The 21665-nt window shown below is 41.9% G+C and overlaps 2 protein-coding genes across 12 annotated transcripts in view; one reads left to right on the top strand and one right to left on the bottom strand.

The window, feature by feature from the left end:
* The window catches only part of plppr2a (phospholipid phosphatase related 2a), a 165467-nt gene that overhangs the window by 71628 nt on the left and 72174 nt on the right, over positions 1 to 21665 (bottom strand). The gene's annotated exons all lie outside the window — the stretch shown is intronic.
* LOC122869492 (paralemmin-2-like) overlaps positions 1 to 21665 on the top strand; it is a 31318-nt gene that overhangs the window by 3247 nt on the left and 6406 nt on the right. For 3 of the 4 annotated variants that reach the window (XM_044182578.1, XM_044182579.1, XM_044182577.1), the window contains 2 exons: positions 17524 to 17574; positions 18842 to 18919. In XM_044182578.1, coding sequence (XP_044038513.1) covers positions 17530 to 17574; positions 18842 to 18919 — 123 coding nt within the window. In that variant the 5' untranslated portion in view covers positions 17524 to 17529. Of the gene's footprint in view, positions 1 to 17523; positions 17575 to 18193; positions 18352 to 18841; positions 18920 to 21665 lie in introns of those variants that run through there. The other variant, XM_044182580.1, reaches the window with a different exon arrangement.

Below are 21665 nucleotides of genomic sequence, written 5' to 3'. Positions count from 1 at the left end.
AATCTGATAACTCAGTTGTAAATAATAGGCTGCTGAGCTATTAACCTATGCTCAGTTCTTGTATAGGCTAGTTTTCTGGCGAACTAAACATGACAGCTTGGACTAGCAACAGACTGAAGGTACTACTGAACTGAAAATATTCTGAATCAGCGATGAACGTTGCGTGAATGGTGACGCGTTCACTTACTGTTGTACATACTGAAGTGCCTTTGAACGGTGATGCGACTGCTTAGCTTAAGAAAAAAAGTGATCGAACTACATAGTCATTGACTAAGAATCTTTGACCTGAACTGAGCGAAGTGATTCGAATCAGCCAAGTGATTCAGGATTTCCACCTCTAGTGCTTAGACACAACAATGCTTTGCATGTGCAACACTAGCATGGTAACATGCACAAAATGACAAAGCTAACATGCATACTGATAATGTTTACCATGATCAACATCTTAGTTTAGTGTATTATCAAATATCAAATCCATCCAATAGTTGTTAGACACACAATAGACATTTCACTAAAAACAACGAATGTCCACTTCATGGTGGCGCTACTGTGTTCAGTTCCGTTTAGTTCACGTTAACTGTGTTTATTTACTTAAATGTCTTGCACAACAAGCTATAGAAACAGTTCTAATTTAATTTGAACTTCTGGAAGTGAGATTCTGTCTGATGGTGACACTCAGGCATCAACTCAGTTATCATCTTTCTTCTCCTCCTTGCTTGCTCTGATGTGTTATTTCCTGGGTTGAGGAAGCTGACACACACAATTACACTGACGGCTCACTCATTTTTGCGTTGCGCACTAACCTGAAACACCCTCCTCCACACCTATTTCTGTTCTGTCCTAGCCAAACCTCCCAGGCTGTTGATGTCCATCATGTGGTTTAAAACGGTTCATGAAGACGCAGCTGACAAGCTGAAAAAAGACCCAAGTATTACAGGGGCCTGCAGCACACAATGAGCTGTCAGTTTCCGACCCATGAATCAGCACTGCACCATGATGGATAGGCACCACTGGGACACAAAACCTCTGCCCTGATTTTGTTGTTTGGTTTATTTGCAGATAACAAAGCCATTGTTTTTAGACCCATTACAGACCAACGAAGCATATGGTTCACAGCCTCAGACACTTGATCTCTCTCTTCTCCCTTTCTCTCTCACAGTTTTCCAGCTGTTTGTCACAGTCATACATCTAAGTCTTTCTTTGTCTTTTACCTCTCTCTTACTCTGCATAATTTATGAGGCTCTCTGTCCCACAGACCCATTACTCTCTCATTATGTGACCCAGTTATGAGGGGGAAGCCTGCAGTGCAGATATGGTCAGTGTGGGGCTCATAAATCAACATTTATGGAAACACTGTCCACTCAGTCAGATGTTGAATGTGTGATTGCAGCCTCTAGCTCAGTGATAACGATGATGTAGTACAGGACTGTGTTAGTGACGTGTCTCTGGAAATTAAGGTCAGAATCAAGGATAACACCCAGATTTCTGACCTGTGTGGTACTTTCCAGGGACAGATAGAGGCTAATTGAGAACATACTTTTGACTTTTAGCACTAATAACAAGAATTTCTATTTTGTCCTTGCTGAGCTGCAAGAAGGTGTAGGACATCCAATTATTTATGTCTATGATAAATTCAACCCATTATTTAACAATGTTTAGGTTTCCAGGGGACAAGGATATGTATAATTGTGTGGTGTGATAACATAAGCTAAATTTCCATATTTTGCAGCCTTGAGGTAACATGTTCAATATGAACAGCAGTGGACCCAGTATTGACCCCTGAGGGACTCCATATATAGTACATATAGTATGATGTCAACTTTCCTAGATGTAAAATTCCCAAAAGACACAGGACATTGTTGTCCTTAGATAGAATGAGATCAACTGTGCTGTGTGATCAAACTTTGCTTTCAAATCCAGTAATACTACAATAGAAACGTCACCATTGTCACAATTTACTTGCAGATCATTGATCACCTTGACAAGAGCTGTTTCAGTACTGTGGTTGGCACAGAGTCCTGATTGAAATGTATCATGAAGCTGATTAACGATGCAGTAATCAACTAACTGCTTAAGGACAATTTTCTCAATGACTCTGCTTCGGAATGGGAATCCTATGTTTATAGCATTACGTATTATTAACTCACACAGTGTTGCCAATTTGAAGAGAAAAATATGTATATATATAAGTGTTTTTGTGAAAAAAATACAATGTCATGGTACGGCTGTACCAGTCCTAGTGTTCCTGTCTGTCTGTCCCCTGTCAGTCTCCCCGTGTGTGTGTGTGTGTGTGTGTGTGTGCGTGTGTGTGTATGCTGTGGGGCGCGGCCTCCGAGGTACTGCCAATCAGCAACTGAAACACCTGTAAACCATCTACTGCTGCTCACCTGTTCCCCATCCACAATCACACCTGACAGTATATCTACCCGGCTCTTCTCACCGGTCTTCGCCAGTTTACTTCAGCGGTTCGCTCGTGTCACGTTCTTTGCATTGCCCACCGGCTTTCCAGAAGGACTTCACCACAGCTCTTACCTGCCTTGTCTCGGACTGCATTCCTGCCTCAGCCTGCTTGCTCTCCTCAGCCTCATGGCGGTCTGCTGTCTGCCTCCAGTCCACCCTACATTTAATTAACCTAATTCAACCTTTAGCTGGATAACCCCTCTGCAACACCTTGTGTCTCTCTAGATCAGTGTTTAAACCAAGTCTGGATCCAAACAATGGGTCACAGGACAGTTGCCAGCTATTTGTATGTTTTAATGAGCTCGGGGCCTGGGAGTGAGATGATTTTCTTAAATAGATCCCAGGTTTCTCGAGGTTAAGAGCCTGTGTAACTGAGCACTTTGCTGCACGATGGAGTTAAGGCTCTAATAACAATGGTAGTTTGTTTTACATTTTAAAACAGGGAGCAAGTCAGATTAGGTGAAGTGGAAATATAAATGAAGTAGAAATATGAAGCGATCTGAGGAACACAGACACAGAGGGCTATTTAAAGAAAGCGCATCAGCAGAGGCCAGAAATATCTTTGCCGTTGCCCAAAATAGTCTTCCCATTCGATCCCATTTTGATGCTAGCTGACACTAGATAGGATCATATTTCTAACAATGCAAAAGAGGATAGACAATACATATTTTTGAGAGCTTATCATATTTCAAGAGTATTTTTTACTGATCTGGTATCTGTGGCAGGCATAATAATGCTGTACTAGAAAACATGTGCCACGTATGGGCACTGGAATCGTGGAATCGTTTTTATTTGAGATTTTATATTCAAAAGGGCAGTAAGAGCACTGAAACAGGTTTGGCGCAGGGTACGATTTCACTAGCCATGAACTTTGTTTCGGAAGGAGCTGCAGAAAGTGTTCCCTGATGATTTGGCTGCCTTGTTTCCCACTTTGAAATTAAGTTATACAGAGACAAGAGTTAGCTAATACATGTTGTCACCCATCTGGTACATTTTCCCCCTTGAGTAGTGTCGGATGTCCGAGCTTGAAGATAATGAATGGTTCCTGTGCCTCTGCTAGTGACATATTTGTCATTATGTATTGTGCTGTATGTGGATTTAGCTCACAGACAGCCAGCAGCACAGTGCAGTGGTACAATACATACAGACACATTCCTTCATAGATCAGATTTCTGTGCGTGTGCCCCCAGCACTCCAAGTCACATGTTGAATAAACAAGACTTAAGCAGTGCTGCCAGATAGAGTAAGACAGAGCTCAATCTGCAGTTAGAATGGGAGGACAGAGAGACAATGCTGCATAATTGCTCCTCATGTGTGCCATGTCTAACGACTTCAGTGCATGCTGCATGTTCTTGCTCTAAGTGCCAGCATGCCACGTCCTTCTGGCTACTTTGTGGGTGGTTCAATGTGTGCACATTTGGTGAAATCATATGTTTCCTTTGGAGAAGAATGTGGGTGATTCTGTGTGTGTGATCATAAGATGTAGGCTGCAGCATTGCTTTGATTTCCTTCAACAGGAGGAAAATATCCCATGGAGAGGTACTGTAGGCTTATAGCATCTTAGCACAAAGATTAGCTTTATTCAGCAGCAAATGGAAGATGAATGATTAAGGCTGAGATGACTTTGAAAGCTCTAGTTCTGTCCAAGTAAAGATACCTTGAGATACTGTATGGCAGTTGTATACAGTTAGCTCTTTCTACAAGCTTTGTGTGTTCTTTGCAGGGGCAGAGTTAGTGATTTGGGGGGTTTGGGCAAACTCAGACACAAGGCCTCCCTCTAGCCTTATTCTTACCCTTTCCCTGATTAAAAATATTATTGGTAATATTGCAATTGGTATTATTAAGGATCTTACAGTTTTCCATGGATGCAGTCATATTCCACATGGTCAGCCTAGACAACTGCAGGAATGTCTACCAACAATTCTTCGCTGTCAGACTCAGACGAAGCTGGGTCTCCTGACTTGGTGAGGAGGGGTCATGCCATGCGACAGTAGTCTTTCACAACACTCTTTCGGGACCCGCCTCTCCAGGGTTAAGCGCTGAAGCTGCCGACAAAACGCACATGACTCGAGCTCAGCCGACGCTCTCCTGGCGTGGACAATCCCCAGGCAGATGGGACCGGCTTTGTGCTGGTCTTTTTCATGCAAAGAAAAGCCACTCTCCTGAGTACGGGATGGATAGAAGACTTTCTTTGCCTCTTCAGTTTTGGTGATCACTTCAGGTAGTTCTGTCTATGACGCTAAACGTGAACTAGCCGATATCAACACAAAGCTCTCGGAACAATGGTACCCAAAAATCACCACTCACCAACTGAAACAGTTAAGCTGATTTCGAGCCAAGTCCTGTCCATATTAACTCTCTAGGCTGAGTTGTTCTTAGCAAGGTGAAAAGCGTAAGAATTGAGGGATGACTGTGCAGGCAGGGCCTCACATACCTCACCACAGGTCATCTGCCTTCAAGGCGTGAATAGCGGTGTATTCAGTCAAGCCACGCAGGGGCGTGATATCCCATACTGTATGTGATGTTGACTGCAAAACTACTGACATTCCCGTCAGCCTCAGCTGTACTTTGTGTTTAGTGCTAGTTTTCAAATGTAAGCATGCTAACACGCTAAACTAAGATGGTGAACATGTTAAACATTATGCCTGCCTTACATCAGCATGTTGTCGTTGCCGGTGCATGTTAGAATGCTGATGTTAGCATTTAGCTTAAAGCACAGCCTCATAGCGCTGCTAGCATGGCTGTGGAATCTTAAGTCTTGTTTGTCTTGGAATGTCCACTGTGATAACTTTGTTTCTGTCTTTTACACCGTGTAGAATACCATGTCCTTACCAACAAGTGTGTTTAGTTGTGTAGCGGTGCGCATTTGCAGACTGCAGTGGCCAGTCTAGTGATGGAATAGTTCATTAATCTATAGAGTGCTTGGGGCCCTATGACAGTGATAAAAAAAGCGCTTTGTTGGCAAGTTATTGCAGAGTATATAAATATATGTAAGAAATAAGAACATCATAATTTTTTGTGTTTTTATATATCAAAACATCACGGTATAACTATAGCCATCAGGGACCCTCTTAGTTGGGGGCCCCAGGCAGATGCCTACCTTGCCTAATGGTAAAGTCTGTCCCTGGTTCTTTGGGTCTTAGCATGCAACTATAAATAAAGGAGGGGTTAGAGTTCAGAGCAGATGTCAGCTAAGTGCCAAAATAGGTTGACCAAGGTCTTTACTGAGTGACAGAGTATAACATGCAGCAGATGTCTGATTACATTTGCTTTAATCAGCTTTTGTTGTCTTTGTATATTTTACACAATCAGCTTTGCTCATAACTTGTAACTTGATTAAACAGCTGAGTGTGAGCTGGGAAGGTCAGACACCTTACAGAAAAGGGAGACTGGACTCATCTGCTGAACTACACACACACACACACACACACACACACACACACACACACAAGATTTTTTTTTCCCTGCTCACTGACTCCCTCAAGCAGGACACACTATAGCTTTTTAATGTACTGGTAAATAAATGTTCAGTCGAGTCAGTTTTATTTATATAGCCCAATATCACACATAACAATTTGCCTCAAGGGTGCTTTACAATCGGTGCAGCATATAGCACCCTCTGTCCTTAGAACCTCGACTCGGATAATGAGTTCATTACTTTCACTGCTTGTGTTTGTACTTATATATTACACAACAAGTTTTTATGTCACCATCTGTACTGCTATGGTTACTTTTATTGATATTTATATATTATTGACTAATATTTAATAATATTACGCTACGTTATTTTAGCTTGTTTGGAAGGCAGTGGGAGGACTGAATACATCACAGCTGTGTTTTATAGCAATGCTATATAAATAATGAGCTCCACCAGCATTCATTTTCTTCAACATCTTGCATTGATTGTCAATTTAGAGATCAATTTAAACAAAATTAACAGTCGGTTGTGTGATTAATGATGTGACGAAGTCAGGAATGCCAAGTTCTCCCAGCTGTAGTCGTGCATTAAGAGAGTTCAGCTGAATCCAAAAAAAGAAGGAGCAGTGGGGGCAAAAAGATTAGGAGGCTTGTAAGTACTGGGCCGGCATATGAGATTCACCCAGTCCTACAGAGGTCAGCTTCTTCTGACCAAAGCAAGGCCATGGTTATTTTAGGAGACTAAGAGCCAGAAAAAGGACTGCATGTACACACATCTCAAAAGGTGCATTTTTGAGATGTTTGTATGTGTAAAAAGTCATATAACAAGACAAATTAGCTGGAAAAGTAATTTTGACATTCAAACTAGGACTTTAGCTACACATCACTATTTAAGTCTCATATTCTTTTCCAGTAGTCTACTGTGCTGCAAAAGTAGGGCATTTCTGCCTCCCTCAGTGCGCTACTGAATAATTCCTCCTATGAAGTACACTGCTTTTATGAGCGCTATGAGATCATTGCATAGTGTTGAATTCATCTGTTCTACACACACAAGTGCACGCTCATTATCTTTAGATTGGTTCACTTATTGGACCAAGCTCAATTTGCTGATGTTGGCATGTCACAGCAGAGGAGGCAAGAGCATGAAATGCACTGTGGCAACATTTAAATAATGCCCCGCCTGAGGTGATGCAGAGAGAGAGTGAACATGGTGATCCCAGCATCAGTTATGACACCACCACTACAGTTCAGTAAAAACACAAGCACAAGACAAGCATATGACTGAGACATATAATTGTCCTCTGACATGCATACCTTGGTCTTTGAACCCTAAATAAGACAAACCGGTCTAAGTGTCTCTCGTCATACTGCTCTAAAGTAGCTGTCCATCCATGTATTCTTACTTTAAATTAAGGGTGCTCCGATCGATCAGCCACCGATCATAATCGGCCGATATTCGTTCTTAAAAGTTTGATCGGTGGTCTTTATTAAGGCCTATCAGAAGAGCCGATCAGATGACGCAATGGATATTAACGGTCGGCGAGTGAGTGCAGAGAAACACACACAGAAAGAGAGAAATGTTAACTGGTATGTTAGAAGATGCAGACACGGTGGATATTTTCCATGCATGGACCAGGTAAAGGAACAGTGAGCACACCTGTTGGTGCCGATGTCATGTCAGTACCACATTGGTTTCGATCGTTTCAGATTAAAGTAGTTTGACTAAACACTAAAATAAGGTGGAGAATTAAGTAGCATTAAAATGGTGAAATAAGAAATAACCTCCCCTCCCCGCGGCAGTCACACTGTCATTCGGTGGGAAACACTGTATATTTGTTAAGCTCTAAGCTGCTCCCAATAACCAAGCGTAGGCTGCAAACAAAACCCCAGCTCTCCTATTGTCTTACCGGCTCACCTCTCTTACCCGATGGCTCTCTGAACTCCGCCAGCTAATTTTACAAGCAACAGGAGCAACAAAGCAAGTTAGCGTCGAGCTGCGAACTCTGTAAGGAGAACAAAGGAGCAACCTGCACCATCGAAATATTGCACAGAATAGACAGCATAGACTGCATCATTTGACATTGGAACCACAACTCTTCCCAGCCTGGCTCATCCACAACTGACGGAATCGCCAGCTAACAATGCAGCACCAAAGCAACCCCCCTCCCTTCATGAACTGGTAACGTTAACTGGTCATAGCATAGCGCAACAGTGTACACGGCTAAGCACAGGGCAGCTTAACTTTTGTCATTGTGCGTGTATTGATTTGGTTTTTCACTGAGGTTTACTGTAGTGATGTCTTTTCATAGTTAGGTTACGTACTCATAGAACTAGTTACATCCAGTAACTACTATGTCTCGCATGCAAACTAACTTTCCTCTTTTCTAACCTGGCATTATTATCCTACACGAATTTTGGTGCCTCTTTGAGGCTTATTAATTATTGTTACATATTTTGGTATCCTTTAAGCCATTTTCCCCTACACTGTGCATACCCATAGGTTTTTTTTTATTTTATTTCAATCATGCATTACTTCACTACTCTTAAGAGCTGTTAAAGAAATCAAAAACAAAGAGTAAGCGCAATTTCATCGACTGTGTATTATAGGCAAGATTCTCCAACAAGGCCATTGTAACCGCTCTGTTTTTTTTAAAATAAATATCAGTTTATATGGGGGGAATGTATGCATGATATTTGTGCATGCACATCCTTCACATAGAGACAGAGACACATTCTAGCATCAAAGCATGTACGCTGAGCAGTGCTTTGAGAAAGTCCGAGAGCGCACAGGGGAGCAAGTGAAAACCGAGAGAGCGAGAAATGTACTCAGCACATAGTGTGCAACAGTGAGCAACATCATAATTCACTGATCTGCTATTTGAGGAGAAGGGAGGGGTTAAACACTGAAGGCTGTACAGGGCAGCATTCACCCTGCTGGGAAGCACGGGCGTCCCATCTTTCTAATTAACAAGTACTTGACAGAGCCGCACAGACAAACAAGGCAACCGAGCACACAGCAGCCATCTGCAGCAGCCTCATCTGCCGGGGCTTTGATGCTGATTTGAGCCAATGATGAAGTAAGTCACACTGACATCAGGCTGCGCGCAGACCTTTGAAGGGATCAGACACACACGATGGTTTACAATCTGCGCCGCAAGATGACAACTCCACACAGATAAACCCATCTGACAATAGAGGAGGACCTCGAAGCCTGAAATAAAAACAGAATATTCCCATGAAACAAGACAGAACGCACTAGTACCTGCATGACAAGGATGTGATGTAACGTGATATGATGTAAATGTACAGAAAAACGTATGCAGGCTCACACCAGCACACGTAGAAAATCAAACTACAAACAGACTGGATGATTAGGACAGGGCATGCAGTTAGGCCTGAATTAATGAATGAATGCAAGTGTGTGGGTGTGTGCCACAGGAAAGTCCCTCACAGAGCACATTGATCTGAGTCAACCCCCCCCCCCAAGGCTCTCTGGTATCAGCTGAGTGGAGGCTGCCAGTCCTGGCTGCCACCCAGTTTCCCCCTCTGCCTGACAAATTACATCCACTGTGGACACGATGCTAAAACTCTGCCATTACTGGTCAACGCTGATTCATTACTCGCTCCATAAAAACTGTCTTGTTGCTTTATGTGCCAAACACAATATATGATGGCGGTGTAAGACGAGATCCGTTGTGTCACTTTTCTGAGTTAATCTTTGGATTCTTCAGTTCAACTTGTGCTATGTGATTGTCTTCTTTTAGATGTGAACGTAACTGACAATACACCTGACATGCTTGGCGGCTCATAGACCGTGTTCATGTATTTAAACCCATTTGGTTAATGCTTTCTCACTCTTAGTTGTGATTATATGCAATATTGGCATCTATTGCCAATCCATCGCAACAATCTAGGTAGTTATACATTCAAGCATGTTTTAAATAATTGCGATGTCCCAGCTGGACTGGATTTAGGTCTAAAGCTGCTCTAATCAATATTTTTATATGAACAATGGGTTAAATGACTATGTGTAAGGTGACAGATGTCACTTCTAGTAACAAACCCACAGACAGCGTCTTTTAGTTTTCTAACTGCGTCTGCTTGGTGCTGGACAGGTAGTGTACAGTCTGTTTTTTAGAGCCTTTTCACTGAAAATAGCCGCCTGCTGCTGAAAAACGAACCTGTGAGAGTGAACCAAAAGAGTACAATGAGCTGAAAGACGCTCCGGTGAGCTAAGATGAACTGTAGTGGCGTGATAATTCTCTGTGGGTTTGTCATTACAAGCGACCCCTTTCACATTACACATAGTCGTTTGATTATTGTAAAAAATATTGGTTATGGCCACTTTAAGGATGGAAACTGTTTTGAGGATTTCTATCAGGTCAGCATATTTTATATTATTAAAATGTGGAACAACACATTCTTTGTTTTGATAGGTGCTATATAAATAACAATATTCGATTATTATTATTATATTATTCTGTACTAATACTGTGAGGAGCTGTGGTCCCAACAGAGGCTCAAAAACTGACTTGGCTCAGATAGACTGTACAAACAAATCTGTGCTGGCGTTGTCACACAGGACAGCACAAATGGTAACAGAATGAAAGTCAGTTTTTTCTTTTCAATATGTTGAAACAGAATACGAGATTAATTTCTGCCTCCTAACTGCCGTTCCTTTGGGATTCTGCTACTCTGAAGATTGCTATAAAGATGGCGTTTCATTATTATTATTTTTTTCCTTCTTGAGAAGAAGAGCGGGTACTTCTGTTATAATTGAACTTTTAAAACCAGAAGCAGACCGTGCCTCATCTCTTGCGCACCACTGATGCTCAAACACTTCACACCCACTCTCGTCACTTCTCCCCAGACCTGAACAGCGAGTCGTGTGTTAAAAGGAAGTGACAGCTGTAAAAGGCCATTTTGAACCCCCCAGGAGAAGATAAGGTTGGAGAAGATAAGATGCCGCCCCTCCTGCAAGTGATACAGGCTTTGAAATCCATGGGTCTGCTTCTCCCGTCACTGGTGAGAAGTCAATTATTAAGTCATGACTGGGCACTAAAATAGCAAGAGAGACATTTTAAATATCAAAATATCCGCCATTCATTTTACCTCCCTTGCAATTTAGAAGCACTTCCAAAAGCTCTAGGGGAGGAAGGCATATAATCATTTTCCTTGATTCCAATTGTTAATGTCAACATCAAAAGCTGCCTGAGCAAGAGCGCTGAGCTTCAAACGCATTTCCTACCTATCTGCATGTTACAGTACTCCCACTGTTTTCTTCTGCTCTATGTGCACCTGTAACTGTGTGCATCAGAAGCCTCAGTAAACATTTTCACTTTGTACAAGCAAGCAGCTTCCAGTTGTCTTTATATAGAAAAGTATATATGAAAAGATAGAGACAGGTCAGGAGGGTGAAGGATTTCTGTATGTTGCCCAGCTTCTCCTTCGTTGAAACAATTTTACTTTTGCATTCAGGTAGCTTCCCATCTCTCTTTTTTTTTTTTTTTTTTTTAAATGGTGAGGGGAATATGTTTTGACGTTCATGGTTTAATGGACTCTGCTTAGGAATGAGACCACGTAGCATTGATTATATTCTGTTTTTTGCGATTTAAGCCATCTCTCCCTTTACAACATTCAAAATTTTGGAGTACCCATCGTGCTGTTAAGATTGTATACCACTCGGAAAGGCCGACTACTCCGCTCGAGAATTGTAAGCTAGTTAGCCTAGCTTGCTAACGTTACACCTGCTGAGTCATAGGCAGCTCCTGCACACTCAGTGTTGTGTTCGTCTCACATTAAAAACAACTGAGGGGGTCTAGCTTGTGTTAGCTAGCTCTCTTTCATTGTTCGAGTGGTGGTGATGCTAAATGACCGTAGCCTCGGCACTCCGCCGAACATAATCTGGTTATTTGAGTCATGGAGAAATGATAAAGTGCTCAAATCACAGGTGGGACTAATGGCAAAAACAATGTCGACCCTCCAGCTAGTTAAATCTGTAATAACTGGTTTTTGGCCACTTGGGGGCAATAGAAGCAAGGTGTGAACACAACACTGACATACCATCACCCTTTACGTCGATATGGCAAAAATGTTAGCAATCAGTTCACACCCCTTGGAGAACGTGGGTGAAAGGGGGCCGTATAATGGCAGAAAAATAAATTAAACTTAAATTTCTTCTTTTTGGTAATTGAAATTTTAACCAAATGAGTACAGAAGTCAAAACAAAATACCAATGATATACAGTACATGCTGATTTCTGAGCAAAAAACAATTTTGTTGTTTAAAAATTACAATAATTCCTCAGAAAACACTGCCATTATTCTCTTCTTTGTTGATCATCAAGTAAATTTTACTTCATAAAAATACTGTCAGCCTACTGAACGGCTGCAGCTCTAAATGTGAGTCATGTGTCTGATGCAAAGAGACTTTCTGTTCTGTTCTTTAGACCATGGGGATTTCTCCTGGGTCATAAACCTCCATGGAATTCAATCCACATCTGTTCTTCTTTCTTCATTTTTACGCTCCAAACCTCTTCATCCTCGCACTGTTAGTCAGTGTCCTTCTTATCATCCGGCTGTTTAGCTATCGGGTTGTCTGTCTCTGTGTACAGAGGAAGTGATACGTACGGTCTCATATCATTAACGTCCATCAAATAAGCCTGTTTCCACAGGGCTACCATGAGAATAATGGTGTCTGTGAAACACTGGCTACACTGCCAACACAACACCAACCACCCCTGTCGCCCATTTCTAATGTCAGTAAGCTCCAGGTGACACACTCGCACACACATACACCCACCACACATACAGTATCATGTTCATATTAACTCTCTCCAAGGCAGTGTGTTCGCAGCATGTATCGGCTGTCATGAGGAGATAGGAGTTCCCCCGGGGTTGTCAGTGACCTTGTGCTTCTCAGGAGCTTCGTTCTCATGTTCAAACAGAGCAACAACTCCCAGCAGAGCTCCTCCTTCATGAACAGCCACAGCTCCTCATTATTCCTCCTTCATGTGTCACAGAAAACGCAGTACACTTCCCACCTGTGGACTCGCCGGATGTTGTTGTGTGTCACAGATCTAATTTGTCTTGATGTTCGTGTTCCCTGTGATCTCGGCTGTGCTTTGTTCTGTGTATGAAATCACTTGGCTTTCAGTGACAAAGTTCTGTCAGTGAGATTCTAAAGTTAACTGTCACTACTGCTACAAAGCATCCTGCTACTGCTACTTCTGTAACTCAGGCTACTACTGTGTTCATCTCCACTTTGACTTGGGAGTTCTACCCTGTATGTTCCCTTCCATATTCATGTGTACACCTGAACATTACACCCTCATGTGATTGGTGAGCACCTCATTCCAAAACCCTGGGCATTAATATGGAGATTATGGAGCCTGGCTGCAGGTATTTGTGGAATTTGAACGATATTGTCATTGCACAGCGTCAACCAGTACAACAAAATGCAGTTTAGCAACTAACCAGAAAGTGTAAATAGCCGCAAAGTGCCTATTGACATTTCTACTGTAAATATGAATGATATCAAAAGATGTACACAGAATGAAAAATAAGCCAATATGGACCATAAACAATCTTAATTGATATGTACAGTACAAACAATAAATTAGTTGTATAGAATGTAGTAGAAATGCAACTATGATATGTACAGTGTAAATAAAAAAGCTACTGTAGTGCAGTGGTTCCCAGATTAGGTGCTGTGGCACCCTGGCGAGCCTTAAGAACTGGGCAAGGGTGCTGCAAGTTTTGTTCATTTCCATATTCATAACTGTGCATTTTTAATACAGTTTCAGCACACAAAAAGGTGACATTTAGATGTACTAATTTTTTATATTACCTTTTCATTAATGCTTGTAAATAGAAAAATAAGCAATAAACCTCAAAATATCGAAATTAAAAAACTCTGTTGCTGCAGCTTAGATTGTTGTTGTCATAGTAACTTAACGTTTTCCAGGCACACAAGTAGAGACTGTCAGAGCAAACATGTCACTTTTCACACTTGTCACTGTAAATAGAATCAAAGAAATGCTAATTAATCTCAGCCTTCAGCACAGTCCGAGATGACCAAACCTGTACAGTGAAAGCTAATTGGCTTCTAGCTTTTTGTAGATAGAGAAAGCGAGCTGTCCGACATGGGAATTCCTCATCTGGAGGGAAAAGTTATCAAATGCAGCAATGGTGCCAAAGAAGCTCAAGAGACATCTTCCTCTTTATCCAGCAAAGATCTGGATTTGGGTTGGGTTGCCATGAAAGACTACGAGTCTTCAGTCATGCTAGCAACTCTGTGAGGCTGCACATAGGCACAGCAGAGCTTTGAGCTAACTGCTAATGTCAGCATGCTAACATGCTCACAATGACATTGCTAACGAGGCGCTCAGGGAGCTGGCCGAGGGAGCAGAACAAGCAAGCTTCTGGCTTTGGCTGAGTAGTAAGATAGAATGTGGGGAAGACAAGTATCTTAGGGCCAGCTGCAGGGGGCAGTAGGGAGACGTCCCTACTGCTCCACCTCCTGGAGATGTCCCCGGGATTAATGGAGCGAAACGTCAAAGAAGGGTGGCTCCCGGCTGATGACCCTGCAGCTGGCCTGAGGTGCGACAGGCAGTAATGCCCGGCAGGTAACCTCACCTGTGCTCCCATCTAATGCTTACCATGTTCACCATCTTAGTTTAGTGTGTTAGCATGCTAATGTTTGCTCAATAGCACTAAACACAAAGTACAGTTGAGGCTGATGAGAATGCCATTAGTTTTGCAGGTATTTGGTAATAAACCTGAGAATTGAATACATTTTGATAGATACGATTCATCCTGCATCTGTATCAAATTTCACGGCAGTCCATCCAATAATTAGAAACATTTCACTCAAAACCACAAATATCAAACTCAGTAGTATTCATCATCTGGGAACAATGAAAAACACATTTCGATCCAGTCCATCATGGGAGTCCACATATTTTTGGCCATATATCTATACTATAATACATCAGAGTGAAAAATTATGTATGCTGATAACACTGGCATTAATTACTGTCATAACAGAACTTCCCATTTAGAAGCTTCACCAGTGAAGCATATATTGCTAGACTGCATTACACTCCATTGTACGGACATTCCTGTTATTGTAGTCACCCCCCATATAATAATGATAATGTGATTCCCACTGGGGATAAGTACCAGAGGTCACAGCGATATCTCCTCCATATTATCCTCTCCGCATGCCCGAAGTTATCATGTAGGGTCAGGAAAGAGCACACAGAATTTTACGAAACACACCAGAACTCCATCACCTCATTTTCAGATAAGAAATGGATATCTGAAGTTAGCGCTCTCTAGTTGGGCGGCGCATTGACTTATCAGGAAGCACACGGGGGGCCTGAAGCAGATATTCCCTTATCTCTGGTGAACTAACAAACAGTCATTAATGGTAAATTATTATACATCGCAAAGGGTTTATAAGCCTGCTGACTTCAAAGAGACGGCCCTTTGCTTTGATGTAACGTGCGCGCAGGAAGTCTGAAGTCGGTCACAGGATTATGAACCAAGGAGCACTACTTTTATATTAAGCTTCTGTGCATATCCTGACGTCTATGGAGAAATTCTAATTGAATAGATAACATCATGGTTAAAAAATTGGTTGGTTACAGTTGTACTTAGTATGATCAGCATTGAATAAGATCGTCTAGTGTATATTTTAATGCCCACGTCACTGTAACTTGCAAAAGAAAAAATAGTTTTTTGTTTCTTTTACTTGTTTATCTTTTTTCTCTTTTTCCATTTCCTTTTGTTTCACTTACAGACATCCTGCCGCCCCAGGATGTTTCTAAAACTCATACACTGTCAGAGTTCCTTGTACAGTAACTCAATAACTCAATGAAATCACTGAACAAAGTCAGGGCCACAGGTATGAAAACATGATTTCGACAGGTGGAGTTTAAGTACACTTGACAGCCTGGACTGCATTAAGATAAGTTAAGAGTGCAAGTTGAATGTGTGAGGAATGCGAGCTGTGGCTATCTACAGGCTCCGCTCCCTCCCACTCTGCCTGTCAAAGCTGAGACTGTGTGAGCCTGGTCTTGGCTAGGGCTTAGATATTTGATCTGTGAGTCAGGTTGTGAGCTGATCAATATCTGTGTAGTACAGTCCAGTGTCTTTATCACTCCTCCTCCTCCTCATTGTTTCAGCGAGTGAGTCTGCTCCTCCATCAATCAATAAATCTTAATAATATGGAGGGGCGACCGGCTCTGAGATACTGAATGCTGGCAGAGTTTGTGCCCCTTGTCACCGAATCAGCTGCAGCAAACAGACTTTTCCTCTCATCTCTGTGTGGTTTATAATGTGGATGATGCTGTGAAGTCCAGTACACAACATCCAAAGGAATTCAGCATACTCACACTCTCATTCATACAAAATAAAGCTGGTGATATCCTATATTTTCTTTCTGTCAACCGAAACCAACAATGTATTGATCCCAAGTATTGTGTGCGTATCCAAAGCCTGATACATCTTATTCCCTCGCCATAGAGCTCCACTGTCATCCAAAAACTATTAAAAACACATCACTGAGCCACAATGTTGCACTGTTTGACATTACCATGAACACACACACTGTAGTTTATTTTGACTCAATCCCCCATACACTGTCCTGCTGCACCAGTGCACCACATGTGTATTAATCCACGGCTGAAAATAGTCCTGAACAAGTGCGCTATTTACTTCTGTTTGCAGCGACCAACTGTTTTTGGAAATTAACTTAAAATGAAACTAGATATTTTTGACCTATTTTAAATATTTACTGTACATCTTCAGTAGCTAGAAACGAACGGGCTTGGGCCTGCTTACCAAAAACAGAAAGTACTATATTGTGAGACGGACTAACACATTGGTTTTGGTATTTTCATGGGATTTGTAGGCAATAAAACTGGCCACAGTCCATCTCACAGCTCTGTGACACTGTACTTAGGCACAGCTCCTCTTTAAGCTAAATGCTAAGGTCCGCATGCTAACATGCTTACAATGACTTTGCTAAAGCCAGTAGGATTCATCCTCTGGGGACCATGAATGTTTGTACAAAATGTCATGGCAATCCATTAAAGACTTGTTGAGATCTATTGGTCCGGACCACAGTGGTGGACCAACCAACCAACAGGCCAACACTGCTATCCCTAGAGCTATGCCGCTAGCGTGGCTAAAATTTTAAGTAACCCCAGCCTCATCCTTGATAATCTTCAAGCTTCAGAAATGCCAAATGGGGTTGGTTGTTGTCAAAATGTTCGAAATGCCTATTGAGTTTTCTATTTTTCTCTCATTTTTCTCTCTCTGCTTGTGGAGAATAGTGTAATATATTATAGACAGTACTGTAGTGGTGTCTGTTAAGCTGTTCATAGTGGATTTAATCAAAGCTTAATGTAAAACAAATACTTACAGTATGTCCTGCAGTTGTAATACATACTGTATCATCCCACAGTTGCATCCATCATAGACACAGCTAGAAAACTGGCAGGACAAACATTTTAAACTACGTAATTTTACCAGTCCACGTATCCCTGTTTGGTGTATTTTAATGATTGTAACTGTGTTGCTTCCTTGTGTTTTCTTAAAAATAACAACTTTAATAATTTCCATTTTATTTGTTTTAAAGCCCGACATGGATGAGGCAGAGAAGTACCAACAAAGGCTGCAAGCCATAGCGGTGAGAATGTCTTTCTGTCTTTATTTTTGTCCTTTTACTGTCCACTTCAGTTTGCCTTAAACCAACCTGAACTTTCACCTCATGTCAAAATAATCTTACCGCACCAATATTGTCTTATGTCACTTCAGCAGAATGGTCTCACTTGATCTGCACTGCCTGAAGTGAGAACTAAGAACATTCCCCAGTTAACTTTCTGGCCAATAATCACTGATCTGTGAAATGAAAGGTTTGAGGGCCTGAGTGGAGCCTGCTTGACCTCTCTCGAATGTAAAATCTGCCCAAACACAAGTGACCCACTTCACCAGGGACAGCGGAGGCCTGGAGTGGACCTCAGCATGTTTACAGCTTACATTAACAGTGCAGATACAGTGTCAGCATGCATGCAATGTGCTGTGTCACTGAACTATTTCCCTCGGCATCCCTGCGCTCTGCCAGCTGTGTCTCCCTGCTTTAATCTGTCGGTCACGTCTCATAAAAATATCCCCCTCTCTCCCTCTCTCTCTCTCTCTCTCTCTCTCTCTACTCTGCTTTCATACAGAAAGAGTCCTTGTCTTCAGGGTCCATGACTGCAAAGGGGTGTTACCAAAGAATTATATTAAAAAGCGGGTGTAACCCACCACCATAAGTACACTGTTCTTGGATCAAGTTCTGGCTGTTGTTAGCAGAAGAAATACAACAGTTGCAGTTGTTTCAGTTCACACTAACCTGCTTTTTTGGAATAATTCAAGTTTGTTTTTTTTGCTGTTGAGAGATAACTTACAGGAAGACTCCTTATATGTGAGTAATGATAACATTCCTAGACATTTGGAATTTTGGATTATTTTTTTGTGTGCGTTAGACTACAGAAATGGCTTTCAAGCAATGTAAATCTTCACATTTTAACTAATTTGTGTATGAAGGCAGCGTAGACAGTCTGTTGCGCTCAATAGTTTTAAAATTTTCAGTGATAGCTGTGACAGGAAAAGAGGAGTTGGGATTGAGCGTGGAGGTCCTGAAAACAGTGAATTTTACCATCCTGCCTTATCAACTGTGGTATGAGATTTTCTTTCACAGTGGTGTCACTGTCTCAATAAACTTTTAAAATCCATAACCGCCTCATAGGATTCCAGTATTTTCCATCTGATTGTGCTTTAACTGCCTAGTTATCGCCCCTCTCTTTGATGACACACCTCAACAACCGAGACAGGAAAGACCAATTCGCTCCAAGGGTCTTTGCGTTTTCTTTTTTCCTCACTTCCAAGATTTCCCTTTTTTCTTCTGTCGCCAGGAGAGGCGTCAACAGCAGGAAGAAGAGAAGAAGCTGAGGCGGGAGACAGAGGAGTGGTTGAAGACAGCCCAGAAAAAGGTGATTTAAATGACACTGTTTTAGGTTTTTCAATGAAGCAAATTTGGTCCTCCAAACTATTTAAAGACAAAGTTTGACATTTTGGGAAATATGCTTATTTGAAGATTTATACCACTCTCATGTCTGTACGGTAAATATGAAGCTACTGCAAGCAGTCGGTTAGCTTAGCTTAGCATAAAGACTGACATAAAGACACACAAATTAAAACTCCGACATGTCGTTATTACACTTCGGTTTTTCTACGGATTAAAAAAACAAGATATAACATAGTAGTTAGTGAGCTTTAGAGGTGCTGGTAGGCAGATTTTGTTATCATCCCGTTTCCAGTCTTTGTGCTAAGCTAAGCTAACTGGCTGCTAGTGGTAGCTTCATATTTACAGTACAGATATGAGAGTGGTATCAATGCTCTCATCTAACTCTCGGCTCAGAGTGAATATGCTTTTTTCCCAAAATATCAATATTCCTTTAATACAGAAGGCTCTTTTTTTGTAAATGATGTGAAAACTGAGGGCTGCGATCTACCCATTTGTTTTCATTGTTTTCCCTCCTTTCCAGCTGCTTCATATTAAAAATTGACCACTGGTGTGTCCCACCCTCATCTCATGTCATGTGTTATGACTGTTGCCAAGCTGAGCTGCGCACTTGCCGACGCCTAGCTCAAGTGTTCTGGGAGGGGTCACTTGGACTTCATGATGACTCTGATTCACTCCCAGCAACACATAAGCAAGTTGTTTTTAGTTACATGTTGCATTTGATGTGCAGAAAGCTCACTGATTTCCTGCACCAGAACCAGGGATCTCTTGTTACTATGTCAACCTGACCTACAGGGGGAAATAAATTGAATTAAAACTCTGGCTGTTCCAGTGTTGAAAATAATAAGGTGATGTTAACAGAGAGAAACTGCAAGAGGGGACGTGGTTATGATAGAAAAGGGACATTATTTTTGTATGGGATGGAGATTCTTTGCACTGAGCCGTTATGCATCACACCACTTCAGTGTTCCCTGCAGGACATGTTTTAAAAAAAAAAATAAACAACACATAAAACCTATATTATCTATGTAGCCCAGTGCTGCATCATGCACACTGTAACAGCTTCTCACACAAACAGTGTGTCACACATTTCTGCTTTCTCCAACCACCCGTTGCCTCGGGCAAGTGCATCGCTAGCGGCAAGGACAGACCATCCCCGCTGCAGTTGAATGAGTTTAGCCCAAAGACACAACAACGCCTCCTTCATCTTTGTGGCGGCTAAATGTGAGGCAGAATTTGTTACTTTCTCTTACTTAAGCCCAAAGGAGATGATGGTATTCTCTGCATCTCCACTGCAACTACTGTCTATTTGTTTTTTCCTGGTCCCACCCACCAAGAGCGGGGCCCATGCATGGATACATGGCCCAGATCTGTGTTTAGAGTGGAATGAATGAATCAAGAGTTCGGGGATTCAAGGCATTGTCAGCTTTCGGGTTGTCACTCCCGCTCACGCCGTAGCCTGGCACGAGTGACAGATTGTATCTTAACTCCAGGAGCAGGATGTCTGGGGCTCGGGGGGCTGTGGCGCAGAGCTGTGACACCTTTTCACTGTCACTGTCAGACAACAGCAGTCTGCTGGCCTTACTCATCCTCAACAAGATCCAAAATGGCAGCCCCACAGGCCCTGTTCGGTCTGTAGAGGAGCCAAAATAGCAGAGGGTCGCTGCCAGGTGGCTGGCTGTGTGTCTTGATCCCCTGAATGGCCGCTTCTGTTCTGTGTGTCAGCACAGGCAGAAGGCTTGGTGTGCAATGCGTTTGTTTTGGTAATGTGTTTGTTTTCTGTTGTGGAATACAGAATTGATGCTAAACTAATTATAGCTTAGGGGCAACCGTAACTATGCGCAGCAGGTCTGTCAAGCTTTGGGTTTCTCCACAAGTTAAAGCAGAGTGCATGGGGCTGTAGCAAGAGTGATAATTTGTATCCAAAACGTTTGGGGGGGGTAGTGTCCTTTTTAACCTTTCCAAAACCATACACAATGTAGGAATGGATTAAACAGTGTGTTTATCTGGTCTAACATAAGCTGCAATCGTTAGCATGTCCAGCTAACTAACTTACTACCTACAGTAGTAACCTATTATTAACAAACTACATAGTTTATGAGGTTACAGGTTCCGTTAAAAAAGCCCCATTCATGACCGCCACATCCACTGTGTAGTATTTCCCCACTGTTTGAAAGATGGTCCTGAATGTTATCAGAGTTTAAGCTAACATTAGCAACTCTGTCCTGCTCTTTATTGGACTTGGGTAACCAGCGTTTCCCGAGGTAGTGTTAGCATTTATGAAACACCTCATCCTAAAAGCCTTTTTTTAGTTAAAAGTGAAAATATACATTTGAAAATACAAACAAGTATGTAAGCTAAGCAACCAAACAGGGTTGTTAGAATGAAACAACAGTCTGATCTTACATTTTTCCTTATCATGCTTATAATGTAATACTAGCACTAGCTAGATCTACGCTGAAATACAAGAGCAGTGCTGTTTCTTTACTTCCATGTCTTCTAGATCGATCATCAACTGATGATGACTTTTTGCCACATGCAACTTTAGCCTCACTCTTTTAGCATTACATCATTTAGCCATCAAGTGTATATTTAAAACCCATTTACAGGGTTTTTTATTTTAAAGCGAGTCAGCTTGAAACATTTAAAGCTGGAGTGCGGGACTTTTACATAAATGAACATCCGTTACATTCACCAGATAAATCTCTCTGTAT

Source organism: Siniperca chuatsi, linkage group LG21 (assembly GCF_020085105.1).
Source record: "Siniperca chuatsi isolate FFG_IHB_CAS linkage group LG21, ASM2008510v1, whole genome shotgun sequence".
NCBI classification, from domain to species: Eukaryota; Metazoa; Chordata; class Actinopteri; order Centrarchiformes; family Sinipercidae; genus Siniperca; species Siniperca chuatsi.
Note: the sequence above shows the minus strand (reverse complement) of the source record. Positions and strands in the feature narration are given on the sequence as shown.